An 18944-nucleotide genomic window follows, 5' to 3' on the forward strand; every position below is an offset into this window, starting at 1 on the left:
TTTTATAAAAGCTTGAAATAAGAAATTATAATTCTTGAGATGTTTTAAAACATTATTCTTTTCAGACATCAATAGTGTACAATATTGCAATGACATTAAGAGAGTGAGCATAAACACATCTTGCTTGAATGAAAAGGGAAGGGGTTTACCTGATGACTCTATCGTTTCCGTAAACACATCGTCTAGTCAGTGTGAACGCAAGGGGAGAAACCAAGATGAGGGATGTAAAGAAAATGAGGTTAGCAAAGGGTGAATGATTTTCAAGGATTGGTTTGGGATTTTTATCACAGAAGGGGGTTATGGAGGCACGAATAAATATGGATGAAGAAAAACACAAATGTTCCGTAATGCTTCAGGAACTCTAACGAAATCAACTCTAGACCGATTAAAGCTAATACATTGTTTTGAATGGCATATGATCAGTCGAACTTGAGGTTTCATAGATGTGACTGTAGCATAAACCAAGAGTTCAAAGGGATTTATAAATGGAAATGATGAATTTAATAATTTAACTGACAAGTGTGCTGGCCTGGCGAATACTTTAAGCACATTCATAATTACATTAAATATAAATGCAAGCAATTTTGAAATCTGGGAGGTTTATCACGAAATAAATTTGCATGATTTATATGGAAATATTCCTGAATTCAAAGTTCTACCACTTGAGAATCACTTTCTTTTTTTGGGGGGGAAGAAATGAAGATGACAGCATTGCTTGAATTTGGTGTATAGAAATATGTAAATGAAAGGAAAATAATGGACTATAAACGTAAATGTTCCTATGAAGAGTACAGAATGATGAGAAACAAATTGGAAATAAATCCAATACAACACATACATGTAGTACAGTGAATTTGTAATCAATAACAACCCATCTTACAAACTGTGAGACATATTTTTTAGCTTACAGCTTTGTGTCCTCTTGTAATGCAGCATTCATATTAAAGGCAATGCAAGCTCTCATTCAAAGGGGCCCTAAAATGGTCTTGGGGGGTGGGGTCATTTCAGCTAATCACATGTGCATATTAGACAATACAGAAGAAGATTTAACTGAGGACTACCAACTGTAAATTTAATTCCGCCCAATCTAACAATTTAACATTTTGGAACAGATAAATTATTAAGAAGACCAAATGTTAATCTCACATTCTTAAAGACCTATATAAACCTGACAAATAAAGCTGCATTCATCACAGCAAAGTTTGACTTCTCTCATCTCGACTACTCAAGCTTGCATTAGAGAAACATTGGGGTAGGAATCGTGAGTTGCGATCACGTACGGCACTTCCATATATACATGCAGAGTATATTTCTTTGTGTCGACATAAATAAGTTAATTGCCAAAATTTAGTCAACACCCACTTTGTCTACTGTGTCCCACTAATAATCGAATTATCTCTTCTTCTTTTTTTTTGGGGGGGTGTGAATGTGAACTTTACCTGATGAGCTGATGGAGTATGCAAACTCATTGTCTACCAAAATAGTCAGGTGACACAAGTCAGGTGACACACATTAAGGTCAAAGGTCAATGAGGGTGGTGATGGAGGTGGTGATGGTGATGAACATTTCCCAGAGGGAGGGAAATCAGGTGATGGAAGGGCAGCAAATAAACCAAGCCAAAAACCCAACAGATGAAACAGGAAAATGAACGTAAAAACATGTATTAAATCATAGGTTTGGGGGTAAAAACAGAAAATACAAAAGCAAATGAAATATTTTGAATAAATTACAACATAATAAATAATCATAATTATAGGAAAAAGGGTGAAAACAAACAAAAATGAAATTTCCAATGCAACTCGAATACTAGGAATAAAATAAACCATACAAAGACGCAACATGATTAAGAAAGCAATTGTAAATTGTGAACAAAAGACAAACCTGATAGCTCTTCATACGCGACAGAGTAAAATGAGAAATAATACATTCTTTTACTTCATACAAAGCCAACTGAGAGCGAAAGAAAAAACTTTTTTATAGCGCAATTTAGCTTCCGAGTCATTACTTCCTTGTGTGACTGTGGGAATGCTTAAAAGATAGTTAAAAGAGTGTAGCAATTAGCATTTCATACGAGCATGGTATCACATATTAAACTTTACTGGTTTTGCAATGGGTTGGATGTGCTTCATGGAGGCAATGCTATGGTGCAGAGGATACCAATTTTGTTGTTTTAATGATAGTGGGTGGATGGACACATTTCATAACATATATGACTTTTGCAAAGATCAACTTTATGAGGCAATAACATTTGTAAAAGCTATCATAGGAAATTGCTGTAATTCTTGTTTTCTTAATCAAAGTCTATGATAATCGGATTTCATGCAATAATATTCAGAAAATTTGAATGACTTCATGGACTGAAATACAAAGCATTCAGATCAATACACCTATACTTATATGATATTAAGATTCAATTTTAAGCAAAAATCCCAACTTAGGCATTTTACTTGGAAATTCATTGTAAATGATTTGTTAAAGTGCATTCTTCAACAAACACACAAACAAAGCTCCACACACACTAACACGAATGATTCATCAGTATAAATACCCAAATGGTAACAGTTATTTCTGCAAATCAATATAACAGCATTTACATGATAATGGGAAATGTGTTGGTTCCACAAGGCGCTATCTTAGGGCCTAGTCTATTCACATTACTACTGGTATGGTTACTTACCTGCCCTACTGGGCGCAATGCGGTTACCACTGGGATCATACCAGACAGGGAGTGGTGCATCTGGACCTTCGCTTTCGCACAAGAAACTGACACTATCACCAACAGAGGGCGTTAGTTCCTGGTCGGGTGTTATTGAGATGTTGTAGAACACTTCAACTAGTGACAAAATAAAGAAAAATACAGATTTTTTTTTACTTTAATTCCAGCTTGCACCTGTTGTTAATGCAATTCAAAAGAATTAACATTCTTCTTTTTACATGATAGTGGAAATAACAAACATATTAACAATAATGAAAGACTTAGCAATCGTAAGTGGCGAAAATGTATAAATAGGAAAGGCAAGGTATAGTGTAATGTAGTGATTGTATAAATCACTACATACATATAGTTTTATGTTTGAATTTTGAGTTTAAAATAAAAATGAAGAGAATTGTAACAACTAGAATAACAGAGGTACCGGGATCAATGCCCGGGTTCTCCACCATGTTGTAATGGGATCGTTCATATCTAGTTAGGAGCATCGGTGAGAACACAGGAACGTTCCATGTACATGTACAATATAAATTTTATTAATAATCAACTTCCAGCAGTATCACATGAAGAGTTCTCAAGATTATCGCAATGTAGATGTAGATCTTAACTCTGTGATAATCTCAACTTATCTAACCTCAACCCTTGGGTGTACACCTTAGATATAATCAAGCTTCAACACAAATTAAAATCCAAGGGTTTGGATATAGGACAAAAGGGGGTTTAATTATTGGAAAGGGGAAGGCAGTTCTTTGTTCTCTGATTAGGGGTTGTTTGAAACTATTAACAAGAAGGGTTTATTGGCTTGGATTAAATCAATGAATTAGGGTTCTTAGAATAGGGTAAGGACATAAAAGGGATGGTTCTGAGAAGGGGGTATTTACATTATGATGTCTAGACTATATGTATGTAGTGATTTATACAATCACTACATTACAATAGAGCTATGGAGATGCTGCAAATTCCAAATTGAAAGAAGATATTTAGAAAGAAAGAGAAATCTTACCTTCTATTTCACAGAACTCTCCTTCAAAACCTTGCTTGCACACACACTGACTCCTTATGCAGTCACCTCTGTTCTGACATGGCTGCTCGCAGGTTGATGCTAAAGACATAGGGGTCATATCAAGGAACTTTGTCAGAATTTCAAGATATCAATGTAAACAATAAGTAGCGCCATCAAGTGCATCATGCTTGGGAAATTGTTGTTATAGCTCCACTTCCTATAGATTGCAATAAGGGAATTGATTTTGAGTTTTGATGCTTAAAGTAAATGGTACACATAAAGGGGACTTTGTCAAAATTTCACCATATCTGAATTAATTAACACCTACAGCTATGAAAAGAAAACATTTGGTAAAATATCAGCTGGGACCCTTGCAGTATCCACATGGATTACAGATGCACAAGAGGGAAATCGTTTATGTTTTATGCTATAAATGAGTAATTCAAATTGAGACAGTATGAATCTCTCCGTATTATTCACAGAGTAAGAGAAGTTTACCATCACTGCATCTAGAAAGTACATGGGTTTTGAATTATCTGTGGGCCTCTGCTAAACTTCCTTAGGCTGGACTACTTTACATATTTGCAGTGCAAGGATTTTAAAATAGCTTCCTGACATAGCAAGAAAATGAAAAAAGTTTCCCAGGATGCTCTTGGATCATAGAATTATGAAATACAAAACTACTGTTACCTCTTTCAATGACAATTTCACCCAAAATGATGGTTTTGCTCCTTGGGTATACAGACCTGCTAATTACCTTTTTGTTTCCCCTAAGCAGGCTTCAGAGATAAGTTTCATTTCATAAATATCTTACGTGGTATGTTGAGAGGATAGAGGCTCGTCAATGGTCCAGCCGTACAAGCATACATTCCAACCATCTCTTCAGAGACACTACTAACAGTTAGCTGGGTCATCAAGGGCGTCAGCTGCACAGCATGAATGGGAGGCCGTGAAGGATCTACAAGTAATGCACAAAAATGTTCATATTACAGTATTGGTATATGGTCACATGTACTAATGGGAAACATAATAATAATGAGTATTGCCTAGGGTAGCAAGTTAAGAACCAATCACCCTAAGAATATAATGTTCTTATGACCTTTCTCCATCTTTAATCCGTGCTGGCCACATGCCCATAGAGTGTTGAAAGGGCTTCCATATGTTCGGTTTTAAAGTACATCTGTGAAGATCTAAATCCTACCTACAGTGATGGTAGCATGCGCAGAGTGTCAGAGGTTTTGTTCATTGTGAAAAGACACGTGTGAACATTTATTTATCTCACCTAAAGTTTTGGTAACATTACCAACAAAAGAATTTGTGTGAATTAACAATTAGTGTACATGTACCAGTGAGTGTAAAATGTAAAAAAATTATCCATAGTATTCGGAAAATACCATTAAAGTAAAAGGGATCAGTGTTAGTTCGGTGTTAAAGTACATGTATGCAATTATACAAATATAACCTACATTTACATTGTCTACAGAGTGCCACAGGTGTTTGTCTAGGTTAAGTGTTGAAGTACAAGTGTAAAGGTGTTAAAATATTACCTAAGGTGTTGACAACTGGGAACACTTCATCATTTGGTCCATGCCATCTTGGGTTGGTGTAGAGTGGGTTGGGGCTGACCTGACACAGGAAGTTGATCTCTTCACCAATGTTTGGATCGCGATCCAATGATGAGGTGATGGTGATGTTCACTCTAATTCCTTCTGGTCCAACTAAAAAAGGATATAAATGTTACATCTTCATAGTCATCATCATTATCACTAGGATCAGTGGCGACAAATGGGCTAGTCACACCTGGGGGATGTTTCATAAAGATTTAAGTATGACTTAAGAGTCAAAATTAAATGCCTAGTTGCGTATGGTATAAAGGAATGACCGCATTGGTCAGAGCATGCCGAGAGGACGTGCGTATTGATCAATAAGATTGTGAGTTGCAGATTATGTAAGCATCAGCATTTAAGTGCGACTCTAAGTCATACTTTAATCTTTGTGAAACACCCCCTTCCCCATTGTTAAAGCTGTTGCTCAATTCTCTTAGTATTAGTTAATATACAAAATGTCACAAACGAGTTATACAATCATCCCATTGCTAATTCATATGTAGCTACATAAATTTTCCTGATATCACTGATTCAATTGGTTGTCATCACAATCCATACTTATTTTGTATTTACATTTTTTTTGTATTTCGATTCTGCAATGTATCCAACCCATTTCAGTTTCCCTTATAAACTTCGTAAATTCAGGTTAAGAATCACCTTGCCTAGTCCATGAAAGGTCTGTGGATTTCAAAAGCTCGCCATTTCATACATAAATATTCTTCAAGAGATTAAAAGGAATGAAATTCATCCTGAAAGTAGTAGTTCCTTACCTGGTATTTCACAAGACATTCCTGCGAATCCGATTGGGCAGAGACAAGCTCCATTGTCACACGTTCCACCATTGGTACAGATGTCTTCACACTCTCCACCTGTTAAATTATACAAGCAATAAAAAAATCAAAGACAGATTACTCCAATACTGGCTAAACACATTGCTAGTGTTCAACTTTACTTATACCTATAAGGGAAAATAGCATTGAATCTGGACATACTGAAGCTTTTCAACACTACCTCAGTGTAAAACAGAATGCTGGAACCAAACAGTAATGTATGTCCGTTCTCAATGCTATTTTCGAATTTCGGAATACCAAACACACATTCTTTACACCTACATGTACATACAGTATGCTATTCTCACTATCTTGCTTGCACTGCTACAAAATGTACGTACATGTCGAGATCTACAACTGACATCCCATATTCACTTTTAAATCAGCTTTTTAGCTCCCACATCAAGGAGGCGATTATGTTTATTCATACTACACCAAAGGAGGCAAGAAACGCCAAAAGGTTACAGCAAACTAACTATAAACTACTGCAAAATCAATGAAGGACCTCCTGGGCAGCATTTCATTAGATTGAAAGTCCCTAATTTCCACTGATAAGGGTTATAAGCTACTAAAATCTATGCATCAGATTGGCTTAGAGCAAATTTGTCAGAGAATATCACAAACAAAATGCTTGTGAAAACCCTCTCCCACACTTACTCCTGGGGATGAGGACAAAGGAAGATTCCAGGGGACCCACTCTGCAGGTGTATTCTCCTGCATCTTCTACCAGCAACTCATTGATGCTAAGACGGTTAGACTTCCTGGTGCTGCGAGTATTGATGTGCTTACTACCTCCTGTGGGAATAGGGGGGAGAAAAATAATAATATGAGAAAATGTATTTCTTTCACAATCACAAAAATTTACATGTTTTTGGTAAGCGTTCACCGTGCTGCTTTAGTATTACAGGGCCAGCTGAAATGAAGGTCTGTCAAACTTGCAGGCTAGCAAGCGAAAGCTTACCAAGAACAGGTAAATTTTTGTGATTGTGTAATAAAGAACGTTTTCTAATGTCTTCACACCAATCAGATGAACCTTTTCAGTGAAATAATAATAACAATAGTGATAGTAATAATTATAATAACTATCATTTACCAAGGGTAGACACTAGGGCCCGTATTCTGAAGTCGGGTTTAACTTAAACTCAGGTTTAAAGTTGTGGTTTAAGTGTGGATAGCCAATTGTAACATAAATCACTAACAGTAGAGATATCATATTTCAGCTCATTTGGCTCTCAAATCATTCATAATTGTCTAGGAAGTATAAAAAGATGATTGTCTTCACTGTCGATGAATCAGGAAAGAGCACAGTAAACATAAGAAACATACAACTTAATACCAATTTTGACACTTGTGGCTTCCAATAATTTTAGCACAGGTTAGTCCATGGTCTTAATTAAACCTGACTTCAGAATATGGGCAAAAGAGTCTAGAAATTGATTTGAAGAAATCAAGTGCATTAATCCTTATTATACTGAAGTACATGCAAACATTTTGCAAGTTGCTGTATTGCCAAACTCATATTACAGCTATATCTGTATGGACTAATATATCCTGATTATAGAAATATACCTTGATTTTGAAAAATAGGACAAGTAGAATTAATTTGGCAAACAAAAACGTGGATGACAAAATTTTTCTATAAAATCCCCTTCTTTTTTTCCCCAATATCATGAACTCTTAGTAATCATTATTTATTGCCTAGTTTGATGAGAAAGCAAATTTTGATAATGTTGTCCCGGTGGACATGTCAAAGGTCGTCATCATTAGCTTACCTCTTCCGACCGACCTTATGACCTCTCCATCAGGACCAATCCACTGTGGATTGACCTCATTGGTGTTGCCCCGAATTTCACACAGGATCTTGGTGTTGATCCCAACCAGGAACTGGTTATTACGCTGGATGCGGATCCGAAGCTGGTAGTCATTTGTAACTATCAATAAAAATATATAAGAGCTTATGACATATACAATGAGCAACATCTTTCTTATATCACATGAACCTGTTATACCACTCAACTAATACTGGAAACCATTCTAAATGTTATATTTCTATATGCTAGTAAGGCATAAAAAGGAACACACAACTTCATATTTTGGGATCTTATCAATGGCTTCTTCATGATACTCTTTTGTTGAAACCATATTAATAGCTTTTAAAAATTTCTGCAACTTATCTATATAATGTGCATATTACATTGGAGATACACCACAACTCATGATGAAAAGGATTTAAAATAAGATGGAAAGTAATTGGAAGTGCCCAATTACCTCCCTTTTCCCCATTATCTTCCCTTTAGTATACAAGTTGAAACTCACCGATATTCTGGCAGAAAACACCATCGAAACCTTCCAAACAGTTGCATCTCCCCTCCAAGCATGTTCCTCCATTAGAGCAGGGGACAATACATTCAGGTCCTGAAAATAGAAAACATTCAATGGTAAATTGTAGATGGGTCTACATCCAATGGCCCGAATTCTGAACTTGGGTTTAACTTAGCCCACGGTCTAACTCTGTGCTAAAATTATGGGAAGCCAAAAATAAAAAAAATCTGTTTATATTGTTTATTTCTAATGTTTACTATTTTATTTCATTTTGCTTTCATAACAAAGAAAAATACTTCAATTATCATTCCCAGATAATTACGAAAAATTCGGGTTTCATATGAGTTAATTAATATAATGTTTACTGTTAGGGATTTGTGGCCCAATTGGCTCTCCATAGTTATACCACAACTTTAAACCAGGGTTTAATTTAAACCCGAGTTCAGAATACGGGCCAATAAGTCTACTTTCTGTTAGGTCTCAACCCCCCGGGGGGTGTTTCACAAAGATATAAGTGTGACTTCGGGGGTGTTGCAAGAAAATATTTGCAATCAATTGCAAATATTCTGTTGCAATTTTACGACTGATAGATCAACATTAGTTATAGCAAATTAGATTAAACTTCTTGTTTCAAGGAGCAGATCAGCAATCATTCACTATTTTGCAATTAACTGCAAGACTTATGATTGATTTAGGGACCAAAATAGCCTTGCAACTGATCGCAAGTTTCTTGCAACACCCCATAAGAGTTAAATGCCGACACACATGACATGTATCACACAATCGTATTGAGTAATAGGCAGTAGTGTGCGCCCTCTTAGAATGATTTGACCACTGCAGTGATGTCTTCTTTACTGCACACAATTGGGAATTTAAGTGTAATTTTAAGTCACACTTAAATCTTTGTGACACACCATCCTGGTCTTATCCTAGTTCATCAAGTTTGTCAACTAACCATTTGGTCTAACCGCAAATGAACTAATTTACCATTTTGTCTAATTTTCAGTAATGTTGTACCCATTTTCCTCCATTAGAACAAGGGACAATACACTCTGGTCCTAAAAATAGGGAACATTAAAGGGTAAATTGTAGACTGGCTTAAATCTCCTTCATTTATTTTCTGTTAGTTCTCGTCCTACCAGGTCTTATCCTAGTTTGTCAAGTTTGGTCTAACTGCCATTCAGTACTATTAATTTTGTCAAGGAGTACTTGTTCTGTAGCTTCAAGGTTATGTTTGCAACAGCATACAACAAGCTCTACCAGTTTTCTTATATCGATGGTTTTGCTACCATGGCTATGGTATTAACCAATACCTGACACAGAAAGCAAATAGTCAGCCCTGTTCATTCCGACCACACAGCTGTAACGGCCAGCGTCCCCGGACTCCGCCGATACGATGGTCAAGGCTGTCTCGGTATTAGACTCCACATCAGAGAAGATTCTTTGGCCAGCTGCACAGAGATAGAAAGGTCAATCAAATGGATGGTTATGGCTGAAGATATACTGTAGTTTCTTGAATTATATAAGAAATAATATAAGAATATTCAGCTTATATATACTGTATATTGCTTGTGTGATATCTAGGTGCTTTACAGATATATCATTACATTGATGGATACTGGATTACCCACATACAGTGTATGCACAATCTCCACTCCCTGAGGAGTATTCCTGTAATGAGAAGTCAAGATGCCCTAATTATTAAGCCAACTATATTGACTTTTACATTCTCCCTGTACCATTCACAAACTGGGTGAAGAGAGGCAAAATGGCAATTGACGCCTTGCTAAAGGAGGCTCATGCCTTGGTGTACTTCAAACACATGGCCCTCTGATATCAAGGTGGTAGTCAGAACTGCTACACCACAGGTCTTCATTGTGGAGGATATACATGTCACACACATTTCTATAATTGTTGCACTATGGTCTTTCACATATTCATCAGGTCGCAATATATTCCATATGGTTGTGTAGTACCATGGTTGACTCTTTTACCACTGATATTACATGTATTTGAGGACGAACATAACAGCGATTGCTCTTCAGATATTTATATTGAATACCAATATCAACATTGAACTCTTGAAAGTGATATTTGTTTCATAGAATTCTTATAAAAACCTACGCAACTTGCTGGTTTCCCTGGTAAAAATTTGAAGGAAAAACAAGACATTTTTCATTTTGAATGTTTTTACAAATCGTTAAGAATTAGTACTATTGCCATAGACATTCATAACTCTGGATATCTTACTTTGTATTCCAGCGATAGGTTGGTTATCAGGTCCCAGCCATGTTGGTATGCCCTGTCCTTCCTCAGACACTCTACATATCAAAGTTAGATCATCACCAATCTCTGGTTTCTCCCTAGGTGGTCCTTGGATCTCAATGGAGAACGGCCTCTTAACTAGAGTAAAAGGAAATTATACATATATATATATATATATAATTCAGCTGTCTGTTGACACTTCTTTGTAAATTGAAATTACTACATTTACATTGTTTATATCAGATAAAATGTCATGACAATAATCCAGAATGGAATATCAAGATACAATAATTACTGAGTAAGGCCCCTTTAAGTGAGGCTTTGAGCAGAAACTTTGCTCAATATCCTGTCCCCTTTAATCAGTATCCACATAGACAGAATAATGGATGATCACATAACCTGTTGTGAAATCATACTTGCAGAGAAGTTGATGTAACGTATGAATCTAAGAACAGAAAAATAACACAGAATAATTCAGATAAATTTGTTAAATTTGAAGAATATCTCACCTCCTACTTGACAGAAGCTTCCATGGAACTCCTCTGTACATTCGCACATACCCCGCACACAAGAGCCTCCATTGATACAGGGCTGGCTGCAATGGGCAGCTACAAGGTGTACAAAAAAAGAAGGATTAATGGTGACTGGTTGTTATACTCATCTTCCAGAGAGATAAATAAGCATGACATGCTTACATTCTATCACTATTTTTTCCACTATCTGTACTACATTATCACATTAGCTCAATATTTTGTAATATTCCTATCTTTATATAACTTGTTTTTACTCATTTAGTACGAAGATTGGCATGTTCACAATTGTATCACGATCAGTGTCATTCTGCCACTTACTACAGTCTTAAGAAGCCATTGATTGAAGGCAAAAGTATTTTTTTTAATACAAAACATTGTTCTTGATTGTGAAATACAGAGTATACACTAACATAATATTTTTTTTTAGAGAATTTAGTTTTCAACTTACGTTGAACCTGAACAGAGAATTCAGTAGTGACGGGCCCAACGTTGCAGACATATGGCCCAGCATCTGAAGCCTGCAGTTCATTGATGACAAGACGGGTTGCCTTACGATCCAGAGCAATGATGGTGTAGTGAGAATCACCACCTATCAATAATCAAAGAAGAAAATTTAGATGAAAAATATACTTCGGAAGAGATATTGTTGAAAATTATGTGTAATATTGGATTATCTGTCAGGAATGTTATTACCTGCCCGTGTTTCACAAAAGGATAAGTATAAACCTAAATCTAAAATCATGCTTATACACCTATCACACATGATATCTAACGCTCAATCTCAATGATTTAATATGTGGCACACATATCCAATGAGTGTGATATGATCAATGTGGTGATGTGCTATCAAGCAACTGAGAATTCTAGAGTCACTTTTAGTCAGACACATCCACCATGAATTCAAAGGTCACTGGATGATCTTTACTTATGATTTCTTTGCATTTATTCAGAGAGCGTAATGCAACACTTAGCTTCAATTTTTTCAGCGTCAGCTTCTTCCTAACAAACACACAAAAATAGTCGACAATTTTCAATTAACAACTTTGCATATAAAGGCAATACAAGAAAAGAGCATGGATGGGTCTATGATATTTCGCTGAGGGCCATACCAAAAGAGATCACCATAATACATAGAATAAACATACTTGGGTCTATGATGTTTCCATGTGGGTCATACCAGACTGGATTCTGGTAGGGTGCCGTGTGATCAACTTCACATACGAAGCTTACGCTGTCACCTGTCTGGGGCAAAGCTGGTTGAGTCTGATCGATCGATATCACAAAATCTGAAACGAAAATGAGAAAGAATAAAACAATCAACAAAATCTTCTTTATGTCCAGTGGGCTGATGTTGAATAATCATTACTAACTCAGTATGTTGAATCAATGTCATATTCAATGTGACAATATTTTGTGCAAAATATCTTCCAAAATTATGAGTGTAAAATGTATGCATCAAAAGACGACTCACACAAATAACATCTCGGGTAAACGTGCTGGAAAATATCTTTATTACATTTTAACATTTTTTAACATCAACTATATTTCATCTTTTTTTAATGAGAAACATGTTGTATGTTATATTTTTTATCACATAGTTCATAAAAGTGATATCCTCCTAATCGACAGGGATTCAGTGCAAATCATCAATGGCTCTGCTCCACAGTACAATATTAATCTAATTAACAAATACACTCCTGTCAGGTCCCTACGTTAATCCAAGTTAGTTCCCTAGTTATTCCCAAATCCGTTAAGACATGGGGGTTCAGGCTTTTGCTCACGCTGGCCCTGTTCTCTGGAATGATCTTCCTCTGGTTATCCATGAATGCAATTCCATTGACACATTTAAACGTTACTTTAAGTTCGTCTATTTAATGCTTCCTACTCTTAATTGTTCCAGAATCTTTTACTATCATATCTTTACTTTTCTCTTTTTTTCTTTGTTTCTTTCTTTCTTTTTTCATTTCTTTCTTTCTTTCACTGTGCCTTGGGCACTCTGCCAAGTGGATTTGGTGCATTACAAATCACATATTATTATTATCATTGTAACGGAATATGTGTAAATTGATTGGGGCTTTGCATTTATCTGAAGAACAGACAGTGTGAGATGTTTGCATTGAGAGTGATATACTTACTTGGTGTTTCACATTGCTCTCCTGAGAAGCCTGGTAAACATTCACAAACTCCCTCCACACAGCGTCCTCCATACAGGCAAGGTTGATCACAAGACAAGGCTGGAAAAAATTGTAAACACAGAAGGGTTATGGCACATGTATCATATTTCATTCCACTTTATTTCATCCCATGGCATAACAGACTCAGCATAATGAAAGCATGTTGTGCTATGTAAGGTACACCTTACTGCTGTTTTCCAAGCAGCATTATGCTCCACTATTCCAACCTTGCCTCAAAGACAATGATGTGACCATGCCCTTGAATTATAGTCCCTGGCATTTGCGCCCTTGGCCGTGGTCTCCAAAAGTTAGTCATTTGCCTTGAAAGTAGCCTTGAATGTCTAGTCGTTATTCTAGTGTCGTTATTCTAGGCCTTGGACTCAAATTCTCTCAATTACAATGGCTTGAGAGGTTCATAAATTGAAATAAAATGGGAGAAAATTTTTCATGACCTTACTGTGCTACATTTAAAATTTGTTTGACATTTCAATCACAATAAAATTATTCGTTATAATGATTGTAGTGATAAAGTCATCCTTATTTTTTGTTTACTTACGATCAACAAGAATTGTAAATCGTTTGTCTACAGGTCCTACGTTGCAGACATACATTCCAGCATCATTCAGACGCAGATCACTGATGAGCAGACGAGTTGCATAGGGTGACAGGTTCTCCGTGTACATGTGGGCTGTTTCACCTGGAAAAGTACAACAGAATTATGATTTACTTATTTTGGTACTGGTTGGTAGCTCATCATATGCAAGGGTTTCAGTGACTTTTAACACTTTAAGCCATTGCCAAAGCGCCTTATAAAACACTTCCACAGAGGGTTACTCATCAATATCAACGTAGTATCTTACCTTGTCCAGCAGGATTGATGACATTACCCTCCCTGTCTCTCCAGACCGGTACACCATATGGATTCTCTCGGGATACCTCACAGAGATACGACTGATCCTGACCGACGACTGGTAGCTGACCGGGTGGCTCACTCACCAAGATGAAAGTATTGTCTGAGAACGGTGGACAAAATCAGCAAGATAAATATATAACTTGGTTCATGAAAAACCATCTATAACAGATGAAAAGAAGAATCTAGTAAGAGGTATCAACAGATTAGCAGTTAAACTATGTTACATACATGTTTAACCTTCTAATACACATTAAATGTAATCTGATTTCTTCGTGCATATTTCGAGTTCTAGTTACAGGGCTGTGTGTTCATGGTTTGTTTACAGATCTGAACTTAAGGTTCAAAGTAAAATTCAACTACATCTAAGAAGAGGCTAGGAAAGATGAACATTTATTTTTGCTTACAACTGTGAGGGATTTCGATAATACAAAATGCAAATATTAAAGAGGTATAACGAATTTTAATACAAAATCAACTTTTGAAAGAAAGAATACAAATGAATGTAAATAAAGTGAATTCTTACCTGGGATATTACACTGCATACCCACTAACCCTATAGGGCACACACATCTCCTATCAATACACTCTCCATTGAGACATTCAGGGTTGCAATCAGGATCTGAAATAGATTAAGGGAATAATATTTTTTGCTTTCTTGTTTATTTTCCTGGGAAAGAATAGTTGTGGCTTTTGCTAATCATCTTATAATCAAAACCCTCATGCAACATGAACTGTTGTAAGTAATAACAAAGTAATAATATTCAGTTTTCATATACATGTAGCATGGCTTACAATTAGTCTCTCAATGAGGATTCAAATATGAAGGCCCGTATTCTGAACTCAGGTTAGTTTTGGTTTAAGTATGGATAGCCAATCATTACATAAATCACTAACAGTAGAGATATAATATTTCAGCTCATTTGGCTCTCAAATCATTCATAATTGTGTCCGAAGTATAAATAGATAATTGCCTTCACCATCGATGAATCAGGAAAGAGCACAGTAAACATGAGAAACATACAAATTAATAATAATTTTGACATGTTTGGCTTCCCATAATTTTAGCACAGAGTTAGACCATGGTCTAAGTTAAACCTGATTTCAGAATACTGGCCCTAGGGTTTAAATGCAACAATGAATTGCAAAGGGTCAATAAGCCCTTTCTGCTACACTTTCTTTAAAATACCCCTTGAATAGAAATTATATATGTATACTACATTTTAGTCAGTAATATAAGCTTAAACACTCTACATTTGAGAATAAAGAAAGGATGAAAACTATATGAAGCACATTGCAGAAATCATTTGGCTAGCTTCACAACAATACTATCACTGAATTCTAAACAAAGACATGTACCAATGAAGGATAGCATATATTGAAAATGTTTAATATTTTGGGAATAACAGCTTAGCATATTGGCCTACAAAAACTGAAGGACAGTGAGAATAGCAAAATTCAGAATAGACATAAAAGGGACTTTAATCTCACCTTCAAAGGTGATGTTGTAACCGTATGTGAATGGCCCCACCCTGCAAGCATACTGGCTGGAGTCCTCGGCCTGAGCGAACTCAAAAGTGAGCTGGGTAGCGTAGGAGGAGATCTCTTTTGTATAGACTCTATTATTGCTTCCTAAAAGGTAAAGAAATTATTCCATACATGTTTAAATCCTCAGTTGAATTCCTTATGAATGAACTACTTTGAACATTTCCAGATTCCATGATACAAGAAAGTGATCTGCATGCTATTCTTATCCTTCTTTTCCTTCAGCAATAAATTTATCCACATTGTAACGCACTCAATCCAGGTGAGGTAGATGGGTACCGGCAGGAATTCCTCAAAAAGCTGTGAGCACCGGAATCGGTAGACTAGCTTAGCCGGGGGTAATATAGGAGCGCCTTGTGCGCTATACATATCCTGTATTATCATTTATTATTATTATCACATTTGTGATCATTTTGGAGATTCCTAAACTTTACAGCATACACCATATTGTAGATTCATTATAATAATAAAAATTCCTCAATGACTTTGAGACAGTTTCCTTGCGTCAATTTAAGGGCAAGAAAAAATCTTCAGGTGAGGGTACTTATCAATATTGGTATCCAACTGGGATAATAAATCAATTCCATCAATTTATGAAAGATCTTAGCGAAAAAAAATGTTTTATTTCATACTTACAAACTAGTGTCCTATTTACAAGTACATCAAGCAATTAATTTTTGTCGTGTCTATAAAGTTTAGTTTTTTTCTTTAATCGAGCATGGAATTTTTTGCAAGTTCAACAATTATTTCTGTATAGAAGTAGAGTCTCTTTTCGATTACAATTTACTTAAGATATTTCTTTTCCTCCTATAATATGGCCTAACATGAAAACATCCTTCACTATCAAGTAAAGCCTTAAAAAAATGTTTCCCCAGTCTTTAGAATGTAATTTTGGGCCAAATACTGATGAGCAAAAATATATTTATTAAAAAACTAGGGATATCCGCAATCTCACATACCTTGTCCATATGGAGAAACAGGTTGACCACTTGAATCGACCCATTGGGGCGGGTCATAAGAACTGCTTTCGGGAACCTCACAAAGGAAGGTTGCATTGCCTCCAACCTCTAACATTTGACCTTGAGGTTCGGTGATCACAATGAAGTCTTCAGCTGCAATGTACAAAGGTAGAATAAAATTTGTAATCAGAAGTGATGGAAAGGACATCTTGCTATGGTTTGTAATCACTTGGTCTTCTAGCAGATCGTCTAATACTCAGAATGCCTAGCACCACCATGGCAAAATTATCTTGTTATACTATCAATCTTGACCAATTTCACTTGGTCCAAACACCATCTGGTCCAGTCTAATATTCACCTGGGCTAATTATCATTTGGTCTAAGGCTAATTATCATTTAGTCTGGTGCACAGATGTCCACTTACTTTGCATTTTTTCAAACATTTGCTTCACAAACAAAACACCTTAACATGTTGACTAAGTGGTATTATATAACTTCTGAAGGTTTCCATGGCGAAGAATAATAGTGTAGTACGTTTCACGGTACACCATGTATCTTTCTTTTCTGAGGACGACAAGAACACACTTGTCGAAACGTCAAGATTGGGTAGTCCTTTTCAGGACCAATACTTGCCCAAGAACGATACATGGTGAACCGTGAAACCTACTACACTACGGTATCATATAAAGTGGATGGACTTGGGTTGTTCTTAAATTCATTTACTCCATTCTAAGAAATTTAAATTTGATGCTGGAACTGTTACCTTGTCTTGAGCACGTAGGTCCGTTGAAACCTTCAGGGCATTGACATTCTCCATCGTTACAGGTTCCTCCATTTTCACAGGGTGGATTGCATTCTATCTCTACATATGGATAAAAGTGCAAAGAAACAAATCCTTTTTATAGTATTCCAAAAGCCATGACATATTCTCCAAAACTGAACATCATGTGAAAAGAAAAATCTAAATAAACTCGCTGGATTCTTGATCGCATGCAGCCAAAATATAAGCCTCTGATATTGCCAGACCATTACCTTTTCACAAAAAATATATAATAAACAAGATAGATTCTCGACTGTAATGGGAACAGCACAACGCATTGTCAGTTTACCAAGTTTAGCTGGATGAAAGAATTCACCTGCAAAGCCAAGGGCCCATTTCACAAATACATGTTAATTGCAATTGCACAATATTACAAGAACTGTTTAAAGCTACTGACATTATTCTACTTGATTAGCTAATGGTAAGCCTTTTACAGACATTGTGCATTTGTAATATTGTCACAAGTCTTTAGGAAACAGGGCCGATTTCTCCCTTCAATGGATGGTATAGCTAATATACCCAAAATAATACTACTAACCAGCATAGTTGACATTGGTATATTTCACATCAGGTCCTCCGGTGCAGTAGTAAACACCAAGATCGGTCTCTCCAAGGTTTCTTATCACAAGCTCAGAACTCATGTTGTTTAACACATTCACAAAGACATTGCTCACATCTGTTAAAAAAGCAGGAAATAACATTAAGATAAAGTTGTAATCAAAATATCTTACGTCTTATTTTCTTTCAGAATTTTCACTTGAATTATATATGAAAAATTCAAAAACAGTGAAGATCAATATCCGAGACAATAAGAAAAGCAGAAGCATCAAGAAACATGGTCTTGAAGAACATGTGCTCCAGTTTAATTTTTGAATTTGTGGTGTTTATTTATGAATTAAAATGTAACTGAACCTCTATTATTCGATCATTCTAACGCTATGAATTTTATATGGTAGAAACATATACTGTATTACGACATCAACTCAATTAAACAAAGATTTTAATACAGAGATGAAGTAATGTTTCACAGACACTGGACAAAGTTGACTAAATACATTATAACTGTAGTCAGCGGACAGTTCTAACCCATACCCTGTCCGAGTGAATCCAGAATAACAAAAAGAATAGAAAAGAATAAGCCTTGATAAGTCAGTGAAGAAGAAGTTTTGGTGTACACTAGAAACTTGATTCCTAAAGATGTATGATCGATCTGTCATTATACCAGGGGCCCGTCTAACAAAGAGTTGCGATTGATCCCATCAATTG

The 18944-nt window shown here is 36.0% G+C and overlaps 1 protein-coding gene across 1 annotated transcript in view; it reads right to left on the reverse strand.

Annotated features, from left to right (window-relative positions):
- The window catches only part of LOC129266975 (uncharacterized), a 198978-nt gene that overhangs the window by 24849 nt on the left and 155185 nt on the right, over nt 1-18944 (reverse strand). The window contains exons 121-143 of the mRNA XM_064104168.1: nt 18217-18354; nt 17622-17720; nt 16859-17011; nt 15846-15986; nt 14881-14976; nt 14305-14457; nt 14001-14141; nt 13406-13504; nt 12416-12556; nt 11719-11859; nt 11247-11345; nt 10723-10875; nt 9786-9923; nt 8467-8565; nt 7923-8081; nt 6808-6945; nt 6091-6189; nt 5261-5431; nt 4528-4671; nt 3714-3812; nt 2678-2833; nt 1440-1472; nt 150-182 (exon numbers count right to left, since the gene is read on the reverse strand). Coding sequence (XP_063960238.1) covers nt 150-182; nt 1440-1472; nt 2678-2833; nt 3714-3812; nt 4528-4671; nt 5261-5431; nt 6091-6189; nt 6808-6945; nt 7923-8081; nt 8467-8565; nt 9786-9923; nt 10723-10875; nt 11247-11345; nt 11719-11859; nt 12416-12556; nt 13406-13504; nt 14001-14141; nt 14305-14457; nt 14881-14976; nt 15846-15986; nt 16859-17011; nt 17622-17720; nt 18217-18354 — 2823 coding nt within the window. The remainder of the gene's footprint in view (nt 1-149; nt 183-1439; nt 1473-2677; nt 2834-3713; nt 3813-4527; nt 4672-5260; nt 5432-6090; nt 6190-6807; nt 6946-7922; nt 8082-8466; nt 8566-9785; nt 9924-10722; nt 10876-11246; nt 11346-11718; nt 11860-12415; nt 12557-13405; nt 13505-14000; nt 14142-14304; nt 14458-14880; nt 14977-15845; nt 15987-16858; nt 17012-17621; nt 17721-18216; nt 18355-18944) is intronic.

The sequence above is a fragment of the Lytechinus pictus genome, chromosome 8 (genome assembly GCF_037042905.1).
Source record: "Lytechinus pictus isolate F3 Inbred chromosome 8, Lp3.0, whole genome shotgun sequence".
NCBI lineage: Eukaryota > Metazoa > Echinodermata > Echinoidea > Temnopleuroida > Toxopneustidae > Lytechinus > Lytechinus pictus.